This window comes from Caretta caretta, chromosome 1 (assembly GCF_965140235.1).
Source record: "Caretta caretta isolate rCarCar2 chromosome 1, rCarCar1.hap1, whole genome shotgun sequence".
NCBI classification, from domain to species: Eukaryota; Metazoa; Chordata; order Testudines; family Cheloniidae; genus Caretta; species Caretta caretta.
In genome coordinates this window covers 148,253,752-148,275,353 of record NC_134206.1, presented here as the reverse complement: position 1 = coordinate 148,275,353, position 21,602 = coordinate 148,253,752, and the positions used below count along the sequence as shown (strand labels likewise).

The 21,602-nt window shown below is 42.2% G+C and overlaps 1 protein-coding gene across 4 annotated transcripts in view; it reads right to left on the bottom strand.

Annotated features, from left to right (window-relative positions):
* GK (glycerol kinase) overlaps positions 1-17,311 on the bottom strand; it is a 44,220-nt gene extending 26,909 nt beyond the window's left edge. For 3 of the 4 annotated variants that reach the window (XM_048863515.2, XM_048863535.2, XM_048863545.2), the window contains exons 1-9: positions 17,107-17,311; positions 7,865-7,938; positions 6,975-7,081; positions 6,379-6,456; positions 5,318-5,397; positions 4,379-4,516; positions 3,705-3,814; positions 2,966-3,032; positions 1,830-1,847 (exon numbers count right to left, since the gene is read on the bottom strand). In XM_048863515.2, the coding sequence (XP_048719472.1) occupies positions 1,830-1,847; positions 2,966-3,032; positions 3,705-3,814; positions 4,379-4,516; positions 5,318-5,397; positions 6,379-6,456; positions 6,975-7,081; positions 7,865-7,938; positions 17,107-17,184 (750 nt within the window). In that variant the 5' untranslated portion in view covers positions 17,185-17,311. The remainder of the gene's footprint in view (positions 1-1,829; positions 1,848-2,965; positions 3,033-3,704; positions 3,815-4,378; positions 4,517-5,317; positions 5,398-6,378; positions 6,457-6,974; positions 7,082-7,864; positions 7,939-17,106) is intronic. The other variant, XM_048863525.2, reaches the window with a different exon arrangement.
* Between the last annotated feature and the right edge of the window lie 4,291 nt (positions 17,312-21,602).

Below are 21,602 nucleotides of genomic sequence, written 5' to 3'. Positions count from 1 at the left end.
ATTTAAGCAATGAAGGAAAGACACTCTTCAGTTTTTAATGGAGATATGCATGCTTCAGGTGTGGACAGAAACAGCTGCAGAAAAGAGTCCTCATACCAGAATTGGTAGCAAGTTAAAAAACAAGGCATGACACTGCCATTTCAAAAGACTGCCTTTAAAAATTAAAAAAATAAAATAAAGGTAGCATTTAAAAGAAAAACTGTGCTTTGATGAAAGTTTCAACAATACTGAAAAGTTGCCTCTTGGCACAAGCTAGATATTACGTTGAAGAAGCCAGCTTGTAACAACACTTTTCCTTTCATTCAGAGGCGCTCTGCAAAAACACTGTAAACTCTTTCTACTTGTTTGTGGTTTTACACTTTTTCATTTTACTGTCAATGCCATATGGTGTAACAACTGTCATTGATAAAAATGGCATTTATAGATCAACAGTCTGCTCACTAATTTTGAGATAAAGATCTTTCCACTCTCAGGAACCCATAAAGTGTCACTGAGAGCTACATTACTTGGTCCAGCTCCCATTGACTTCACTTTATATCACAATGACATCTCTTCAAAGCTACTCCAACTTATTCCTCCACCAGTCAGTCAGTTACATCTAACACAGTAACGCAGACAATTCCCATTGGCTATTGTCACCAGAAAATAGCCTTCTCAGGGAATCTCTATGCTACAGGCACTACAGGAGCAACCATACCATTGTTGCATAGATATTTTCTACATCGACAGAAGGCATTTTGCCATCAACGTAGGTAATCCACCTCCCAAAGCAACATTCCCCATGTGGTAAGTGGCTTCCTCCCCTCGGTAGAATACAAGAGAGAAGCACTGAGGCAGAGTGATGCCTTCCAGTTAAGGGACAGAGCAAGTCCTAGTGCTTACAGGAGGAATTTGGATTGCTACAGCAGCTTGGTTTGAATTCTTGTGTGAATAGGACCTCTGCTTAATCCATCAAATCAGGTCTAAGATCAAAACAATAAACAGCAAGCTTTGTGCATTTACTCCATAACCTAAGATAGAGGAATCCAGAATCCAGTTTTAGTTGTTAGTTTTCCATATATAGTTAAAATAAAAAGCAATCTTGTTAAAATAAGAAACAGGCCATCATTTGTGGTATGCTAGCATGTGGCCTGTAACAATAAGGTTCAACTAGGTACTATGATCAGGCACTTTCCTATTACAAGTGATTATGATAAGGTGATTTAACAAGTAAACAATAACAGAGGTCCTATTTTAAGACCACACAGTGTTTTCAATTTAAGCAGCACTTCACAAAAACAACCATGTGCTAGAAAGATTCTTCAGCTGTATTCCTGTAAATGACTACAGGCATCACCAGGAATCAGTCCTACTTAAAATATCCTTTGCTTTTATTAACTAGTAGGTTCTTTCTTGAACTGTGACCATACATTTTCATTGAGGTCATGCATAAGACATGACAGTGCATTTCCAATTAGGAAATCTCAGTAGTTTCCACAACTCCCATTTTAACTGATTGGGCTTTTTGATAGTTTTATATTAAAATTTATTTAAACAAACATTACAAACCTTATTTCTATTGCACTGAAATACCATGTGTTGTTCTCACTACAAAGCCAGACATACCTGTTTCTCTTTATAAATATGAAATTGTCAAGTCTTCGAAATTTATGCAAACATACTAGTAACACTGGCCACTTAACTGCAGTGTCTCAATCTGGAGACACTAGCTGGATCTGCTAGTTTTACAAATGTTATGTTGCATGCCTCTAAGTAAATGGAAATGCACTGTATCTGAACAGAATGGATGAGACAAACTTGTGGACAGCCTAATGAATGTCTCTACTCACCAGGCTAGGGCACATTTTCTACAGTCAGCAAGAAAATAATAATAGGTAGGAAGGAGAAAGACAAAAAAGTTCATAATCAGCTATCCTGTCTCATTTCCCATGAACGGCTTTATCTCTTCTTCCAGTTGCTGCATTGGTTCAAATCAGAATAAAATTCACTCTGATCTAATCCCTTCAAATTAGCAGACGCCAACTAAGATTCCTAGTGGCAAGCACATTTAGAACCTGGTTAAAAAAAAATAAAAAGCTACAAGTTGGGGTTTTAAAATTAAGAACAATCCAGAATCTTTTTCTGGAGTTAACATAAAAGGACACCCTTCAAAGCAAAATAAGTTCCCAACAGGTAAACAGGATCCTGTCCTGCAGCCTTCATCCAGCCATGAAGTTCTGTTACTAAGTTCTGCAAGTAAGCTCCACCTCTTTTCAACTGCATGAACACAGTTCAGCAATCACTCCTGGGGAAAGTCTCTGCAGGTGCTCTAAAAGCACTGTTTGATTACAAACACATCAACAATGCTCCAACATGTTTTTGTAACAAAGTTTACTGACACACAAGCAACTAGAATTTACTTCTCAAAAGGAGGAAATACAAGATGGAATCTGCATTTCTTCCAACTCCCACAGAACCCTACCAAATCCTTTACTCAATCCCACAGGGATGCAACGCTGAATGGGATTTACCCAGCATTCCTGCCACCAGGAAGACTCACATGGAAGCTGCCCATGGGAGTTTTGGCTGTTCTAGGAGCACTGGATGGTGGCCCCAGGAAGGGCACTACTTGAAGCTATCTTATTACTTTTAATCTGCTGCTTATAGATTAATTCACCAGCTACTTATCAAAATTGAATAAGTAGTTTGCAATAAGAATCAGATATTTACTAGTCTCAAAAAAACCTTTCCAACTGAGTTTTACTAGTTTGACACTCATCAAGAGTGCTGTTATCTAAAAAATTATCTTAATTTGACATACATACTATTAAAAAGGCTAACAGATGCTGACATTGGATTCATACCGTTTGATAAAGCAACCCACGTTGTTCTAGAAAACTAGAGAGCCATTAGCTTGCTTTTAATCAGCGTAAAGTCTTTCAATCCACCCCCCTGCCCCAATAGCTATATCTTTGAGAAAACATACCATCAAACCATAAATCTCAGAGGAACTCCGCACTTTTGGAAGTATTTCCATAGGAACATCAAAAAAACTGAAAAAAAAATATTTTGCATTTAGTTGTGCTAGGGAAATTATTTTTACATTTTCTACTTTGAGACAAATTAAACATAATATAAAGGGAACTTTGATGGCCATATCTTAGATCATGACCTAATGTCTTTCCTAGTAAGATGTGGGAGGGCATTGGAATGTTTGAGTTATGAAGCAATATTTGCTTTGTTGAGCATTTTATGGACAGATCCAACTCCATTTTTACATTTGGAAAATCATTCCTATTTTGAAATAAAATAAAGTGAATACATGCTGGGGTATCAAAGAATTTAAGTTTAAATTTAAAGCAATGAGACTACCATTTTGCACTATACTTGTGAAACGTGCTGAAGGAGTAGTTGGGTAACTCAGAAATTAAAGGGAAACTATTAATATTTAAATCACTTCTGTGTACCAGGTTTTCAATCTAGAAAGACACTAAGATCTAGCCTTTTCATTAATCCAAACAGTAGTTATGTAGCTATTTAGAGAGAATAAACCCTAATTGTTATATCCATAATAAATGCAACTAATCGCTCTTCTTGGTCACAAATGTGACCACACAAGCATTGATGGAAGATTCTTATTTTGAAAAGCACAATTAGTGTCTGTCTTTACACATCATTGACTAATACAGCTATTTCAACAGATTTAAATGAAAAATTAGACTTACTGGCAGAGTTCAGAATCCCACTCCAAGGAATGAATGTTGAACAACATCGTTCTACTGGCATTGGTGATATCTGTACAATGAACACCTCCATTCTTCCCACCCGTCAAACTCTGGAAAAAGCAACCAAGAAGATTAGTAAAAAATAATAATAAAAAAAATTAGTCAACAGTTCAAACAAAATAATCCAGTTACTAGCCCACCAGTAACTGGTGAAAGTTTGAAAAGCCACAGTTTAATAGTCGGTTTTATAGTTAGTAAGAATGAAATCAATAAAGTATTTTGAGAAATAGAAATAGTATTTTTGCACCCCTGAGATAAGTCGGAACTTTGATATCTTTGCACTACGTGAATGAAGAGCAAGACCAGGATATCCATAATGGACAGAATATATAATGCATGTACACAAAACGGGGATTATGAAAGGTTACCAGTCTACATTTTATGTAAGTTTTAATTTTTCCTCCACCCATATATTCTAAGGCAGCAGATTTTTTTTTTTTTTTTACACATTTCTTTTTTAAACGTTGCTTGTAGCCACACAAGTTCCACAACAGATATAGTTCTGGTTATGTGACCTCCAGAGAATTCCTTTATTAACAGTTGGTATAGAGGTGTACAATGAAAATCTGTTGTACAAAAAATTTTTTTTTAAAAAAGAACCCCCATACACATACCCATATAAGCCATGAATCAATAGTACCAAACATAGCTCGCCCATCACGAACAGCTTGCCTGATCTCTTCCACGTTGTCTAGGAGCCATCGAAGTTTCACTGCACTGAAATACGTGCTAAGCGGAAGGCCAGTCCTAGTCTGCAAGAGTGAGGGTCATTTAGGACATGCCATGAGCTAATCCCCTCCAGTGACTACTGTACTTGTCTATGAAGTTAGGGAAAGAGAAAGGAAACTCAAGATTCTTTATTTAAACCTTATTTTTCTTCTTTTTTAAAAAAGACCAAGCATTCCCAATACCGTAAAACCCTCACACATCAAAGCCAAAGACCAACATGCCTATGAACAACGATCACAACAACTGATCAGTTTACGGTTCAAAGACCTTTTACGTGGCAACAAGATAAAGGCATATGCAGACATCGTATGTGATAGCTGCTTGGGGTAAGACAGCAAACACTGATGTTGCAATGAGCAACCTGACACTGAAAGGATGAACTTTCAGTTACATTTGTAGCTTTATAGACAAGCAAGCTGATATTTCACTGACCCACTCCTACCAGGTGTGGCTATAGAACAAAGAAGCTGGACATCATTTGGCCAGCATACAGCCACCAGGTTAAAAGCTGAATGTGAAAGGAAGATGGACTCTAGTGAAACCGCTTCTCAACTCTCAAATTAGCCATATTAAATTAATGCTATAAATTAAAAGTTACTCTAATAATTATTTAATATGACAAACGTAGGATGGGAAAGTGGGTTGAAGACTATATTAACTCCTATTCTAGTGGAAGCCCTAACTCTGAGTTTAGTGGGTTTAAGACAGGCATCTGGTACATAATGCCCAAGACTTCAAATAGAAAATCATTAACACACACAGAGACTATTTGGAAATCTTAATTTAAAGCATTACTAACTGGATATTCTAGAAAAATCCCTTACCTTAAAAAAGGATTTATTTTCCCCTGGAATTATTTTAAGAAGTCTCTCAACTGTTGGCTGGGTTCTCAGGTCAAGCCACACTACAAACCAAAATAGATCACACACACAAAACATTTACAATAATTCAACCACCATTTGCTATTTGTCATAGCCAAAGAACAGCAGAACTGTATAGCTTCTACTAAAAATTGCTGAAGTCCTTAATGTCAGGAAACTCACACTAAAATATTTTTAGTAAAGAAAAAATTGATAGGAAAGAAATATTCTTATGTATATTTCTGTATCATTGTAAAAAGGTAGAAGGGACAGGTAACCTCATTCTATTTGCAAGGCTAAGTGGTCTGTAACATCACAATATGACTTTCTACAAAGAGAGGCTACAAAGGATATACTTTGTGTTTCTCAGTCTATTCATGAACAATACAGAGGTCAAACAAGTGAGTGAGTAACCATACTTAATAGTTTGCCAGAAGACCAAGGCCACTCAACTAGAAAGCTTAAAGTACATACAGTAATAGGTTTATTTACTATTTCTCTGTGAATACTCAACTACAGTAGTAAACAGTGTTAAAGAATTACTGATGCTCAGTTTTACCTAAGTCTTAAACGTCACACACTTGAACATTAAACACAAAAAGCTACTTGGAAGGAAGAACTTAAATCCCCTCTCTCAAAGCAATGCCAAGTTCAGGTTTCTGAAAGTTCTTAGGACCCTTCAATTCTACAGCAAAAGACAAGGCAGAACTTCAGACCTCTGACAAGCACAAGCTGTCAACATTCTATTTTGCTGAAGCCTGATTAAAAGATTTATTAAGCTAAACTGTGATGTGATAGAATATTTAACTAGGATATTTTTCTGTGTAACTGCAGCATCAGTGGTTGCAAACACGCAATTTTTGGGAAAGGCCACCAAAAGTTGTCATTATTATTTGCAGGTTCTAACAAGATTCATATAGGATTTCTAAGAATCTGCAAGTAAAACTGCAGCAAGGCTGTATTGAAAGGAAGAGTATATAAACTTTAAGAAGCCATATACACCAGGCAGGCACTGTGATACGTACCAATAGCATCATATAGAGGTTCTCCAGTTGTCTTGTCCCAAACCACAGTTGTCTCTCTCTGATTGCTGACTCCAATAGCTGGAAAACAAACAAAGGAAGGGGGGAAAAGTACACATTAGAGATTTTTAGAGGGCAGGCAAGGAAGAAAAGGAAGTGAAAGGAAAATAAAAACCCTTTTGGCTTATGCCTTTTACATTCTTGGTATACCACTTTTCTCTCATTTCAAAAAACTGAACTCTGCTCTACATCTCTTATTCTTCTGTTTAACTTTCACAAACAGACATGAACAAAGAAACTGAAGTTTTGTAACAGCAGGCACTGCAGTATAATGTGACCAGTATTTCATCCATTAGCTGCATAACCTCTTTGCAATCCCCGGGGAGAGAATTTTATTTGGTCTATTTGGCAAAACAATGCACGGCTAGTAAGTGTCAGCAATATCTTATTTCCCCAACATGCAGAGCTTTTTTTGACCTGGAGCTAAATCCTACTTCCTTTCTAATCACTGGCTTCATTACTGGATGATCTGACCTTCCCCAGTCCCCAAAGCATGTTCTCAAAAGCAACTAGTTACACATAAGAAACTGCAACAATACCTTTTATGTTGGTGATGTCTACGTTTAGCTGGTTCAATTTCTCACATGTTTTCTCCACACATTCATAAACAGATTGCAAGATTTCCTTTGGATCTTGCTCCACCCATCTTTAACAAATATTAGACAGCAATCAAAAAAGAACCAAAACATGAGGCAGATGTTACATTTATGGAGAGCTGTATACGAATTCTAAGAGCAGGCCATAAAGTCACATGTTCACAATATTAAAGAGTATCAAAAAGTTAACTCAGCTAGTTTTTCCCTCTAGTCAACTTGCTTTGATTCCATGTCAGAATGACCAACCTAATTCTGTATCATATAGAAAGTGTTTGTTTAATCAAGCAAAAGAATAGTTTGAATAGTCAGTCTGCATTTTTAGAGAAAAAGTCAATGTGGTATTTCAAAATCTTCTATAGATACATGTATACTGCCTCAGTACAGAGGGGGAAGAGTCTAGGGATAACACTTGGTGAACAGTGTACAGCAAATTTAGAGCTACAGAATAAGTTGTGCAGACTCCATAGGTGAAGCTGGAGAATGTAAAGATAAGCAAGTCAGTCAAGAGAATAAATAGTTTCACCATTTTAAGAAAGCCTGGACAGTGGAAGAAAGAATGGGTGAGTGACTATTGCGAGGGTTGAACTTTCATAAACATTTTTAGGAATTAATAAGATTTCCATTAGGCCATACAAAGGAGGGAGTTTTTTGTCTTGTTTTTAAAAAAAGGATCTATTTAATTATTCTTTCCGACCACTCTAAAACATTAGCAACTGATTCCATATTCTTAACAGACTTCAAGTGTAATTATGCATACATAGATCCTATTAAATAGGCTTTTGCCACATTGAAAGGTAGACAGAAATGGAACAGAAGATATACAGAGATCATACCCTTCTTTAGGGAATTTCTGTTTTATTTCTACTTGATGGTGACTCAGGAGCTCTGCTGTTTTCGCATTAAAAACCTGCAAATAACAAGGATACAGATTAAATAAATTTATGCCTACAGGATTAAATAAACCATATATGAGGAGACAATAACAAAGTGAAGGTATGTTACATTTCCATTGAGCATAGGGTTGCCAACTTTCTAATCACACTAATCCGAACACCCTTGCCCTGCCCCTTCTTCAAGGCCTTGCCCCCTGCTCACTCCATCCCCCCCTCCCTCCGTTGCTCACTCTCCCCCCTCTCACTGGGCTTGGGCAGGGGCTTGGTGTGTGGGAGGAGGTGAGGGCTCTGGTTGGAGGTGCGGACTCTGGGGTTGGGCCAGAAATGAGGGATTCAGGGTGTGGGAGAGGGCTCTGCGCTAGGGCCGAGGGGTTTGGAGTGCAGGAGGGGGCTCAGGGCTGAGGCAGGGGGTTGAGGTGCAGGCTCCAGCCGGGAGTGTGGGCTTTGGGATGGGGCTGGGGAACAGGGGCTTGGGGTGCAGGAAGGGGCGCAGGCTCCTGGAGGGACTTCGGGTGCAGGAGGAGGTTCCAACCTGGGGCAATGGGGTGGGGTGCAGTAAGGGCTATGGCTGGGGGTGTGGGCTCTGGGGTGGGGAGGAGTGGTTTGGGGTGCAGAAGGGGGCGCAGGGAAGGGGGTTGCAGTGTGGGAGGAGGTGCAGGCTCCAGATGGGCAGTGCTTACCTCAGGCAGATCCTGGAAGCAGCCAGCATGTCCAACTCCTAGACAAAGGAGCTAGACAGCTCTACACACTGCCTGCACGTGCCACCCCTGCAGCTCCATTGGCTCTGTTTCTCAGGCAATGGGAGCTGGGGAGCCAGTGGTCGTAGCGGGGGCAGTGGGCGGAGCCCCCATGGCTGCCCTTGCATCTAGGGGCCGGACATGCTGGGTGCTTCCAGGAGCCATGAAGAGCTAGGGCTGGCAGGGAGCCTGGCTTAGCCCCGCTGCATCGCCGACTGGACTTTTAATGGTGCTGACCCGAGCACCATTTTTGACCAGCTGTTCTGGTTGAAAACCGGACAACTGGCAACCCTAGTTGAGCAACCTAGGCCTGTGTGTAAAATTACACCAAGTGACGTTAGACGTTATAGCTACTTTCTTTATCCCCACCCATGCTTCCAAATCAAGTAGCTAGTCATGAAAGTGGTAAAGTGATTTCATTTCTGTACTGTCCAAAGTGATAAAATTGAGCTCAGAGACTCACTTCTGCTATGATGCCAGAGAACACTGCCAGTTGTTAACTTGCCCCTTGCCTAGTAGTTATGTGGCATGCACAGCTAGATTACACAAAATATACTATGGTTATCTCATCCTTCCTCTTCCCTCTATCTACCCATCTTCTGTTTCATCTACCTGTTCAGTCTTAGCATTAAGCTACACTAAACTCTTCAGGACAGGAAGGGACTGTCTATACTACATATTTGTACAGTGCCTGGCATCAGGACTTCTAGGTGCTATGACAATATAAATAATTTCTTCCTCAGTGCACCAATCCAGCTTCCATTAATGATTACAAGGGCTTGTGTGTGCACATCAAGAGGAAAGAGATACAAAGAATTAAAAAAAAAAAAAAAAAAAAAAGTCAAAAGCCGAGTAACAAAACCATTTGCTAAGCATTTATTTCACTAAGATCAGACTACACCTTTTGGCACATTAGCAACATTCATACACACTCCCAAATGGAGGACAGCGTATTCCTGTCTTTCTTTCAGCTAAGAAGGATGCTGGCACAAATGGGTGAAGTCACTCAGACAGCTTAATGGCAGCACGTTAAGCCAGGCAAAGCTTTCACTCCCAAGCCAACGAGGGCTGAAGTAGTTGGAATGCAGCACGCTCATCCCCATTTTGCCAGCCTTGGTGTTGGTTCTCACATAACTATTTACCACCACTAGGACACTGTCATCAACTGGGACAAATTCTCAATAGAAATCCTCCACCACTGCAATCAAATATCATCCCTACAGAGAACACCTGCCAGAATATTGACAGAGCACAACTGGGTAAGTGTTCCCTCTGGTCTCCTTAGATGCATTCAGTCTACTTCTAGCACCATCTCAACCAAAGCAGCAGACACTGTCTCTACCAGAGACAGAGAGATCAAAAACCTGAAAACAAATGAAAACAATCCATTCCTATACAGCAATCCTAACCTCCTAACACATGGAGCAAAACCAAAACATGCTTTAGACACCAGACCAATACTTAACAAAACAGAAAAAACAAGCCAGACTGACAAAATCTGTTCCGATATCAGTGATGCAGGTAAGCCAAAAATAAAACCAGGTTTTTGAGACAGTTCCTGTCCCTTCCCCCAATCAGTTTTCCTCCCCCACTGATTCAGATGATCTCAGGCAAGAGCAATCAAAAGTTCATTTTGGCCTGAATGTGCACTTAGCAGCCACATAAAACTTCTTACTACTTGACCTCTGCAGTCATTTTGCAATACACAGACTTATGCGCTCATTCAATTCCCAGCACACACACACACACACTGAATTCCATTACAAAGTTTAGTCACCAAAGGTATAAATAAGAATGGAGAAGCAGCATAAACTAATGTGCCAAGAGTAAGTCAAAATCTTTCTATACAGAAGTGGAAGGTAACAGTGTGAGAGAACAAACTGGTCAGTTGTTTTAGTGCTGTATTTGTCATTTTGCTTACAGAGACTATGGACTTAGTACCTGTGACACTGTTTTGCTTCTCTTGATGCAATACATGGCATTAAATTATGGCAGGGACTAACATGAGGTTAGATTGGATATTAGGAAGGGGAGGTTTAGATTGGATATTAGGAAAAACTTTTTCACTAAGAGGGTGGTGAAACACTGGAATGCGTTACCTAGGGAGGTGGTAGAATCTCCTTCCTTAGAGGTTTTTAAGGTCAGGCTTGACAAAGCCCTGGCTGGGATGATTTAACTGGGAATTGGTCCTGCTTCGAGCAGGGGGTTGGACTAGATGACCTTCTGGGGTCCCTTCCAACCCTTATATTCTATGATTCTATGATTCTATGATATAAGGAAATAGCTTTGGAGCCATTTGCAATGTAATAGGTTACTGTACAGCATGACATTAACATACACCTCTTGCAATGGTATATCGAAAAACAAAACAAAAACAAAGTCAAACATTGACACAATATATCCTGGGGCAAGACAGTTGCCAGCAAAACTTGAGCACTCCTCGGGGCTGCTTTGAGTTATAGCAGTCAGCCCAACGCTGCCAGTGACCATTGTGGCATGCATTACAGCTCTGCCTTCCTGACAGATGCCCTGCACTGGGATTCATGAGAGACCAGCTATTATAACAGCCCAACAGAATGTCTGTGGTGAGGAAATTCTCCCCAACCCCTTGAGGGATTACTTACAGCCTCTACATGTAATTTCAGCTGGACAACAGGATAGAATAGTGTTGCCCAAAAAAAGAGACCAGATTTGGCTCAAGCTAACTGCTTCAGCCAGGAATAACTGACATGCAAACTAAGATTCAGTCACTTTGAACCTTTGGGTGACTAGGTCATAGATAAGATCAAACGGGCATTTAAAATGCTAGGTTTTGAGATAAAGTTGAGCCCCAGAGTTTGGAAAGTCAGGGGTTAGATTGTACAGGGGACAGTAACCACCATATGCAGAAAAGACTGCTGAATGCCCATCCTGCTATGGAACACCTGATAAAACACTAAATTATTGAAATGCCAATGTAACATCTGCCTGGTGAGTTCTGTAACATCTTTCAAACCAGGATTACAGACTATAACCGAGGAAGGAATTGGAGACAAGAGGAGGGATGTGACACAGGCTGAGCATTGGAAGGATGAGAGGGTGAATATTCCTTGCAGTGAATAAAGTTTACCAGTTTCTTGAATCTACCTATCACAGGGCGAGGGAAATCCTTCCCTGAGGAAGTTTCAGTGCAAAAAAATGCTAGTTTGATGATCCCTTGGTGACCTCTAAGATACTTTATATACCTCCATGCTCTCTTGTATAGCATTGTCTATATGTAGTTTCTACTTTACTAACACTGAGATTTAATCACAAAAGTCTGGTTAAAGGTGTTGCAAAGCTCTCGTCATGTACAGGTAGTCTTACAACAAATTATTGAAAAATTAAACCAGCATTCTCCCTTAAACAATTTTATTGCATACATCTTTAATTGTATAGCTGTACAGTCAATGCTGCAACAAATTTAATGAAGTCATATTTACAAAAAAAAAATCTCTAAGGTGTGTCAAGCTATATGTTAGATATGCCATTTCTTTTGTTTTAATGTGATTCTCCCTGTTATTCTGAAAAAGTTTTGTTTTTAAGTTAAACCAGTTTTGTTGGTTTAAGGTGTGCCTTTTGCCGTTTGGCAAAGAAAACAAAACCCTCAAAAACTTAATCATCAGCCTCTAAAAAGAGGTAGAAAAGGGTGTTTGAAGTCAAACAGCTAGGATTTTTGGTAAAAAGGGGAGGGACTAAAAAGTCCTCCCCCATAAACTATTGCTTCCAGGGCTGCCACTTGACAGACACAAAGAAAGTACCTACTGACAAAGAATGAAATAAGTTTAAGGGACAAAAGGTGACAGTCTGCAGTTGTGCTAAATTTTACTTTATTTTTCCTTTTCATAGAATCATAGAATATCAGGGTTGGAAGGGACCTCAGAAGGTCTTCTAGTCCAACCACTTGCTCAAAGCAGGACCAATCCCCAACTAAATCATCCCAGCCAGGACTTCGTTAAGCTTGACCTTAAAAACCTCTAAAAAAAGAGATTCCACCACCTCCCTAGGTAACTCAGTCCAGTGCTTCCCCACCCTCCTAGTGAAAAAGTTTTTCCTAATATCCAACCTAAACCTCCCCCACTGCAACTTGAGACCATTACTCCTCGTTCTGTCATCTGCTACCACTGAGAACAGTCTAGATCCATCCTCTTTTGAACCCCCTTTCAGGTAGTTGAAAGCAGCTATCAAATCCCCCCTTATTCTTCTCTTCTGCAGACTAAACAATCCCAGTTCCCTCAGCCTCTCCTCATAAGTCATGCGTTCCAGTCCCCTAATCATTTTTGTTGCCCTCCGCTGGACTCTTTCCAATTTTTCCACATCCTTCTTGCAGCGTGGGGCCCAAAACTGGACACAGGACTCCAGGTGAGGCCTCACCAGTGCCAAATAGAGGGGAATGATCACGTCTCCCGATCTGCTGGCAATGCCCCTACTTATACAGCCCAAAATGCCACTGGCCTTCTTGGCAACAAGGGCACGCTGTTGACTCATATCCAGCTTCTCGTCCACTGTAATCCCTAGGTCATTTTCTGCAGAACTGCTGCCGAGCCATTCAGTCCCTAGTCTGTAGCGGTGCATGGGATTCTTCCGTCCTAAGTGCAGGACTCTGCACTTGTCCTTGTTGAACCTCATCAGACTTCTTTTGGCCCAATCCTCTAATTGGTCTAGGGCCCTCTGTATCCTATCCCTACCCTCCAGCGTATCTACCTCTCCTCCCAGTTTAGTGTCATCTGCAAACTTGCTGAGGGTGCAATCCGCACCATCCTCCAGATCATTAATGAAGATATTGAACAAAACCGGCCCGAGGAATGACCCTAGTGGCACTCCACTTGATACCGGCTGCCAACTAGACATGGAGCCATTGATCATTACCCGTTGAGCCCGACAATCTAGCCAACTTTCTATCCACCTTATAGTCCATTCATCCAGCCCAAACTACTTTAACTTGCTGGAAAGAATACTGTGGGAGACTGTATCAAAAGCTTTGCTAAAGTAATTGTCAAGACGTATCACAAGGTACCATCTTAATCCATCTAGGAGCATTTGTTTTGTCTACCTGATTTTTCCACCCATGCTTTGAATATCTTTTAGTGGTATCCAGAAGGTTTAAATGCAATGTAGGATTCACACACATTCTTCTCACTCACCCAAGGAAGAGAATCGCACAGCATTTTAACTCCATGACCATATCTTTACTCCTGACAATAGCAAATATCACTTGGAAGTTGCCTAAAATCACGTGGCCAGAGTAATAGTCACACCGCTGCTACAAGTGCTTCTGTATTAATAACAGGCATAAGCAAGGTAAGTAACTGTTGCCTCCTACTGAGATGGATGATGCAGACATAAAAAGAAAGAAAAACAGTTGGAAATGATAGGGAAAGACATACATGAAGATGAAAACAAGCATAGAAGCCAAGACATTAAGGTGGACAGGTAAGAAGAGGCTAGATCTAGTGAAAAAACAGACTAACAGAACACTAGATTTGTAACAGTAGACTGGTACATGAAACATTTCCCTTGTAAAATGGTATGTTCCCTCAGCAAGTCTCCCCCCCCATTTAGTGTTATTTCTATTTTATGCATATACATTTTTTCTGAGCGAATGGTGCAGTAGAGCGTAGGTCCCTCTATACTATTTTCACAATGTTGGTGTTTATGAGTTAACTCTCTGCTCACTGAGGTAAAAGGAGATCTCTTGACATTCAAGTTCATGGCACTTTTTATTTTTGTAATATTTCAATCACACCGCTATTTTAAGAAAACAGCTACATTTTGCAATTTTTTAAATTAAAAAAGAATTAGGAGTGGTTGCAGGTTCTACACCTGCACCTATATATTCCTGGAAATTTACAATCACACTTCTGTTTTTTAAAAATATTTTCCTCTTCTTTGTGTGTTTATAATACAACCAGAAGAGGAAACTAATCTCACAAGAGTGAATCATAGTCTGACTATATACAAAATGCTGTCAAAAGGAGACATTTAAAAACAAAACAAAACAGACTTTCTCCAATCCTTATAAAGTAACCTGACATGTTACATGTAACTAAAGTTGATTTAAAAAAAAAAAGGGAATTTTGAAGTTGGGTAAGTCTCTTAAGTCTACTCAAAAGGAGCTTTTGCCAAATAAACTTACTGGTACAAATAAAGCAGATTAACACTTGAAATTAGGTTAAGTTTTTCCATATTTTCATTTTCCTAGTTGGCACTTGCAAGGTAGCTGCATGTATTGCCACCACAAGGGACAATCCTCAGCTGCAAGTCTAGAATTCCTTTCCACGCCCAGATTTTATTTTGTCATTTGACAATTCTATAAGGAAAAGGGCAAGGGGAAATAAATTTTCACATCGGTCAAGATGACACTCAATTCCAGACTAGTCTCCCTCTTCAGCAACTCATCTGCATGGAATAGATTCAATTTAGGAATTTTTTTTTGGCAACCTGCAAGAACAAGACTATTCCCCCCCCCCCAGCCTCCCCCCCAGTTTGTATACTCTGTGCATTTTGGCAGCACCTTGTATATAGTAAGTTTCAGTCTCTCTGTATGATTAGTTCCCACATTTTTTTTAGCCTACTATGATCTCTAATAGTCCAACACTCTTCCACTCTGTTGATCAGAAACAAAACATTTATAGGCAATTTACATAATTTAAAACTCATTCCTACTCACAAAAATATGCTGAGTCCACAATTTTTGCATAAGATCACCAATGAGATTCAAGGGAAGCTCTGCATGCAGTGTGATGGTGGGAAGGTTGAATGAAGGTTTATATTATAACAGCACCCAAATGGCTGGGGCCTCCATTTTGCAATTAAACTAGGTTATTATTAAATAATCCATTAATTTATTTTTACAATTCCCTTCTCTACAATTTAGTTTCACTTTCTGCTCTGGGAAACAAGCTGATAATTAATTCTGGGAAATAAGCTGACAACCAATTCGGAAATCACCCTCACAAATAACTCACAATTTGGCTTTTTAAATAAAATAAAAGAACCATTACTGGCCTTAAGCTTTGTGCACTAGCTTTCAGAGCAAATATATTTTAGTTAAGCTGTGGTGCATACCAGGGCCTTTAATTATCTTTATCATTTGAGGACCTATCGAAGACCTGTAGACTAAAGACTTACACATATGCTTAAACTTTATGCACTGTGAAAAGTCCATTTAAGTCACTAGAACTTCTCAGTGTGTAAAGCTAAGTGTGTGCTAAGTCTTCGCAGAATTAGGGCCTACCCATAGCATTAGCAGGAGTCATTATTCATACAGGCAGAAACAGGCTTCAGAGTGGCAGTGCAGTTGAGTCACTGTGCTATTTTACACTACACATCATCAGTAACTTTAAGGCAAGCCATGGGACCGGATTCTGTGCGGACACCTGGTTTACACATTTCCAAATCAGAAAAGTAACATTTCGTAGGTGTCAGCAACAACACAAGGTGCAATGTAGCCACAGAGAATCAGAGCCACGGGGAGAATCCTGCAGCCTCTGAACTCAGTGGCGAAACACCTAGTGGATTCAACGGTGCGCAGCACACTAAGCCCAGGTCCATGGGACCCAGAGCTGACGTGGTCTCACACGGCTAAAAACTGCTGTGTAGCCTTCAGGCTCAGTCTGGAGTCCAGACACTGAGACACCTCAAAAAGGGAGGGTCTCAGAGTACAGGCTCCAGTCCAAGCCTGAATGTCTACACTGCAATGTTTAGCCCCGAAGCCTACGAGTTTAAGTCAATTGACCCAAGCGCTATGGTGGCGTACCAGTGTTTCCAAACCCACGCTTGATCACCCACACAACATTGTGAACCTAGGTCTACAATTGCTAGACCCAGTTCTCACAGTGCTGCTAACTCGGCCATAGGGCACTACGCAGACCTTTCAGAGTAGCAGCCGTGTAAGTCTGTATCCGCGAAAAAGAAAAGGACTTGTGGCACCTTAGTCCTCCTTTTCTTTTTACGTAGACCTTGTAACGCCGGCCTGCAAAGTGACAGGGCTTGGACCCAATTCACAAGGGGACTCAGGCTCTGACCCACCCCTAAGCAGGCACCTGGGACTGCAGGTCCGAGTCAGAGTGATTTACGTGCAGATGGCAGGGAGGGCTTGCTGGTCTCTCCAAGGGAGGTCAAACCGGAGTCTGAGCCAGGGCTCCGTGTGGACATACCCAACGAGGCCCGGCTATCACGCCGCCTACCAGAGGTGCTGCTGGCCAGCTCCCCATGCCCACAGGCGGGGCGGTGGGTCTCCGAGCAGAGACCGGTGGGTCTCCCTGGGGGCGGCCCCCGCCACGGGGCCAGAGGCGCACTGGACGCCGCAGCAGCAGCAGCCGCGGGCAGAGCCAGGGGGCACCGGCCGGCCGCGGGCGGCCTCCCGTGCCAGGGCACCGCGCCGCCCCAGCAGCAGGCGGAGCCCGCGTGGGGCGGGTCACTCACCAGGAAGCGCGTGGAGCTGGTGCCCTGGTCGATCGAACCCACCAGCGGCCCCAGCACCACTCGGTGCGACGCAGCCATGGGAGCCGCTCGCGAGCCGCGCGTCTCCTAGGCGACCCTGGCCGCGGGCTGGAGGGCAGAACGCTCCCCGGCGTCTCCAGCGCCCTCTCTGCCTGCGTACGTAACCGGCGCGTGGCTCCACTCTCGGCTCCGGGGGCGGGGAGAGGGAAGGGGGCGCCGGCCGACACGCTGCGCCGCCCCGGCCAATCAGCGCGCGGGGCGCGGAGCGGGGGCGAGGCGCGGGCAACGGGGCAACGTTCGAGGCTGAGCCCGCGGCTGGAGGCGGTCACGTGTCGCAGGCGGGGCGCTGGCTCTGCGAGCCGGTTGTCCGGGGGCTCTTGGTGGCAGGGCCCAGACGCGGGGAGTCAAATCGTGAACCCCGAGGGAAGGGAGAGGGCAAATGCAGGGAGTGTGCTATATTTCTCTCACTCCCTCAGCCGCTGCCCATTTCTCTCTCTGGCAAAGCAGCCCTCAGCCCCTTTTCTTCAACGAGCTGGGCTAACCTGGTTAGGTCTCACTCCAAGAAGACTTTCAAACAAACATGCTCCCAGAGAAAGTTTTTCTCCCTTGCTGGTTGTGCTGAAGGAAGCTGATGCCATCCTTGCTCCCTCTTAATTTACTTTTCATGTGGATTCAGGTAGAAATGAAAGGTACAAATGAACTTCCCTTGTCTCCGGCACTGCCTTGCTTGATTTACAATGGAAACGTTCTAGAATAAACTTACCAGCTACCTTCACAATGTGTTAAGACCATATTACCAGCATACCTACAAAACTCTTCGTACACAACCCATTCACGTATCACACAATGATTTCCATGACGGGTGTCTCACTGGTTTTTATATGATATGATACCTTATATGATGCTGTTTGGCTAAATATTGTGACAACAGTTTGTTGGATGTGCCATTTGCCGGTTGGCATAAAGGGGCTCTTAGGGTCACAGGGATCAAGAACGTTTACTCCTGATGCTTTTAGAATTTGATATTTCAGATGAATAATTTGTATGGAGCTTTGAAATTCTCTAGCGCAGCTGTATTTGGCAGAGGGGATATGTAATGTTATGTTCTCAGCATACACACAGAGAAGTTAGAGTATTTTATGTTTTTCTGGAAGGTTGCCACATAACATTACTTTCTTAGAATCCAGAACTCTAGCACACAAGAACCAAAACCAGAGAGAGAGAGAGACAAAGCAGGCAGAAAGGCACTGCAGTTTGGACTACAGGGCGGTGAATTGCAGTGCACACCAGAGTTCTGCACTATAACTGCCCTGTGCGCATGGTGTTAACATGAACTAAAACTAAAGGTACCTAGCTTGTGTTAACAAACTCCTGTTTGAAGAGGACTGTGTTAATACGAACTAAGTATCTTTTAGTTTGGGCCAGCAGCACCTACATGGAGGAAATACACCGCAACACTTTGGTACACTCTGCAGTTCACACCCCCGTAATCTGCACTGCAGCATGGTGTAAACATAGGTTCTGTTCCCTGCATCAGAGCTAGATCTCTGTTTTAGCCATGTTGAGTTTGAGCTAATAGCTGGACATCCATGAGGAGAGTCAGGAAGAGAGGCCATGTTTTTGGTTTGGACAAAAGGAGACATCTTCCCATAACGGAAGAGACAGGAAAGTTTGTTTTTGTGTGGGATGGAAGTAAATTTGAGTCTAAAATGAAGAAAGTCTCTTTTAGTGATCCTTACAAAGGAGAGTTGAGATGCAGGGCAGCATGGCAATAAGAATGTTAAAGTGAGAATAAGTAACATTGAATCATATCTGCTTGCAGCCATTAGAAAAATGTATCACAGTTTGCTGATGTGGACACAGTAATTTGAGATTGTCATAAATATAAAGGGAAGGGTAAACCCCTTTGAAATCCCTCCTGGCCAGGGGAAAGCTCCTCTTACCTGTAAAGGGTTAAGAAGCTAAAGGTAACCTCGCTGGCACCTGACCAAAATGACCAATGAGGAGACAAGATACTTTAAAAAGCTGGGAAGAGGGAGAGAAACAAAGGGTTTGTGTCTCTCGGTATGCTGGTTTCTGCCAGGGATAGACCAGGAATGGAGTCTTAGAACTTTTAGTAAGTAATCTAGCTAGGTATGTGTTAGATTATGATTTCTTTAAATGGCTGAGAAAAGAATTGTGCTGAATAGAATAACTATTTCTGTCTGTGTATCTTTTTTGTAACTTAAGGTTTTGCCTAAAGGGGTTCTCTATGTTTTTGAATCTAATTACCCTGTAAGATATCTACCATCCTGATTTTACAGGGGGGATTTCTTTATTTCTATTTACTTCTATTTTTTATTAAAAGTCTTCTTGTAAAAACTGAATGCTTTTTCATTTTTCTCAGATCCAAGGGTTTGGGTCTGTGGTCACCTATGCAAATTGGTGAGGCTTTTTATCCAACATTTCCCAGGAAAGGGGGGGTGCAAGAGTTGGGAGGATTGTTCATTGTTCTTAAGATCCAAGGGTCTGGGTCTGTAGTCACCTAGGCAAATTGGTGAGGCTTTTTACTAAACCTTGTCCAGGAAGTGGGGTGCAAGGTTTTGGGAAGTATTTTGGGGGGAAAGACGCGTCCAAACAGCTCTTCCCCAGTAACCAGTATTAGTTTGGTGGTGGTAGCGGCCATTCCAAGGATAACGGGTGTAATATTTTGTACCTTGGGGAAGTTTTTGACCTAAGCTGGTAAAGATAAGCTTAGGAGGTTTTTCATGCAGGTCCCCACATCTGTACCCTAGAGTTCAGAGTGGGGGAGGAACCTTGACATGGTGGCACAGTGGTGGGATTAACCTGAAATCATTTGAGATCCAGTTGAGATTTTTTGAACTAGAAATACAGATTTTAAAAAGGAAATTTTTTTTTCTTTGGAAAGAAAGTCCAGAAAGCAGCTTTGAAACTGAAAGCAGCTTGGTTTCTCTCTGCTTTGTGGCCAAGCAGAGACAAAAGGGGATTATCTTGTGAATTGCAGGTTTTCTTTGCCTGGAGGCAGGGTACTTAACTCCTGCAGGGAAATTCACAGTCTTCCATCCCAGAGGTTTTTTTTTTCTTTTCTTCCTAAAAGTAAATAGGGGGTGTGTGTTCTACCCATTTGCTTTTTCTTTGGGCTGGGTAAGCAGGTTTCCAAGCAGTTGGAGGTTTTTTGCTTTAATTTGGGCCCAGAGCAGAGACAAGGGAATTGTCTTTTTCTGTAGGCTGACAATCACTATCAGAGAATAGGTATTCTATTGCAGCACAGCAAAATTTTACAGCCAAGTTTTGTTTGTTTATTTCTAAACCTCAGGTGTAAAGTTAGTTAAAAACAGAGAGGTTAGAATGACCAAATCCTCAGCTCAACTACAGCTGGAATTAGCCAAATTTCAGGCTGAGGAAAGACAAAGGGAACATGAAAGACAGATAGAACTCATGCGGCTGGAGAAGGAGGTACAGGAGGCTGCCCACAAGAGGGAAATGGAGGCAAGGAAGCATGTGGAGGAGGAGAAGGAAAAAGAGAGGAAGCATGTGGAGGAGGAGAAGGAAAAAGAGAGGAAGCATGTGGAGGAGGAGAAGGAAAAAGAGAGGAAGCATGTGGAGGAGGTGGAGAGGATAAAGGCCCAGCAGAATATACCAACAAACCCTAGCAATCCTTCTCCAGGTACCACTTCCCATCCCAGAAAGTTCCCCACCTACAAGGCAGGTGATGATACTGAGGCCTTCTTAGAAAACTTTGAAAGGGCCTGCCTTGGGTACAACATCTCTACTGACCAATACATGGTAGAGCTGAGGCCGCAGCTCAGTGGACCCTTAGCTGAGGTGGCAGCTGAAATGCCTAAAGAACACATGAACAAGTATGAACTGTTTAAATCCAAGGCGAGAGTCAGAATGGGGATAACACCCGAGCAGTCTCGTCGGAGGTTCAGAGCCCTAAGGTGGAAACCAGACATGTCATTTACCCGACATGCCTACCACATTGTGAAACATTGGGATGCCTGGATATCAGGAGCAAGTGTTGAATCTCCAGTAAATTTGCCCTTCCTAATGCAAATGGAACAATTCTTAAAGGGTGTTCCTGAGGAAATAGAAAGATACATCCTAGACGGGAAGCCCAAAACTGTAATCGAGGCAGGAGAGATTGGAGCCAGATGGGTGGAGGTGGCAGAGAAGAAGAAAACTGGTCGCAGTTGGAGTGGAGACCAGAAGGGACCACCCCAGACCACACCCTATTACCGGGGGCCGCCCAAAGCCCCACCTACCTCCCAAAGAACCCTCCAGACCCCTTATCGTCCCACCACCCCGTTCTCCAGCAACCCTCCTCGCCCCAGTGACCCGTCAGCTGGACGATGTTTTAAATGTAACGAGCTGGAGCATGTAAAGGCCAACTGCCCCAAGAACCCCAACAGATTACAGTTCATTGCACCGGAATCACACCAGAGGTCCACAGGCCCAGATACCTCCCAGATACCCTT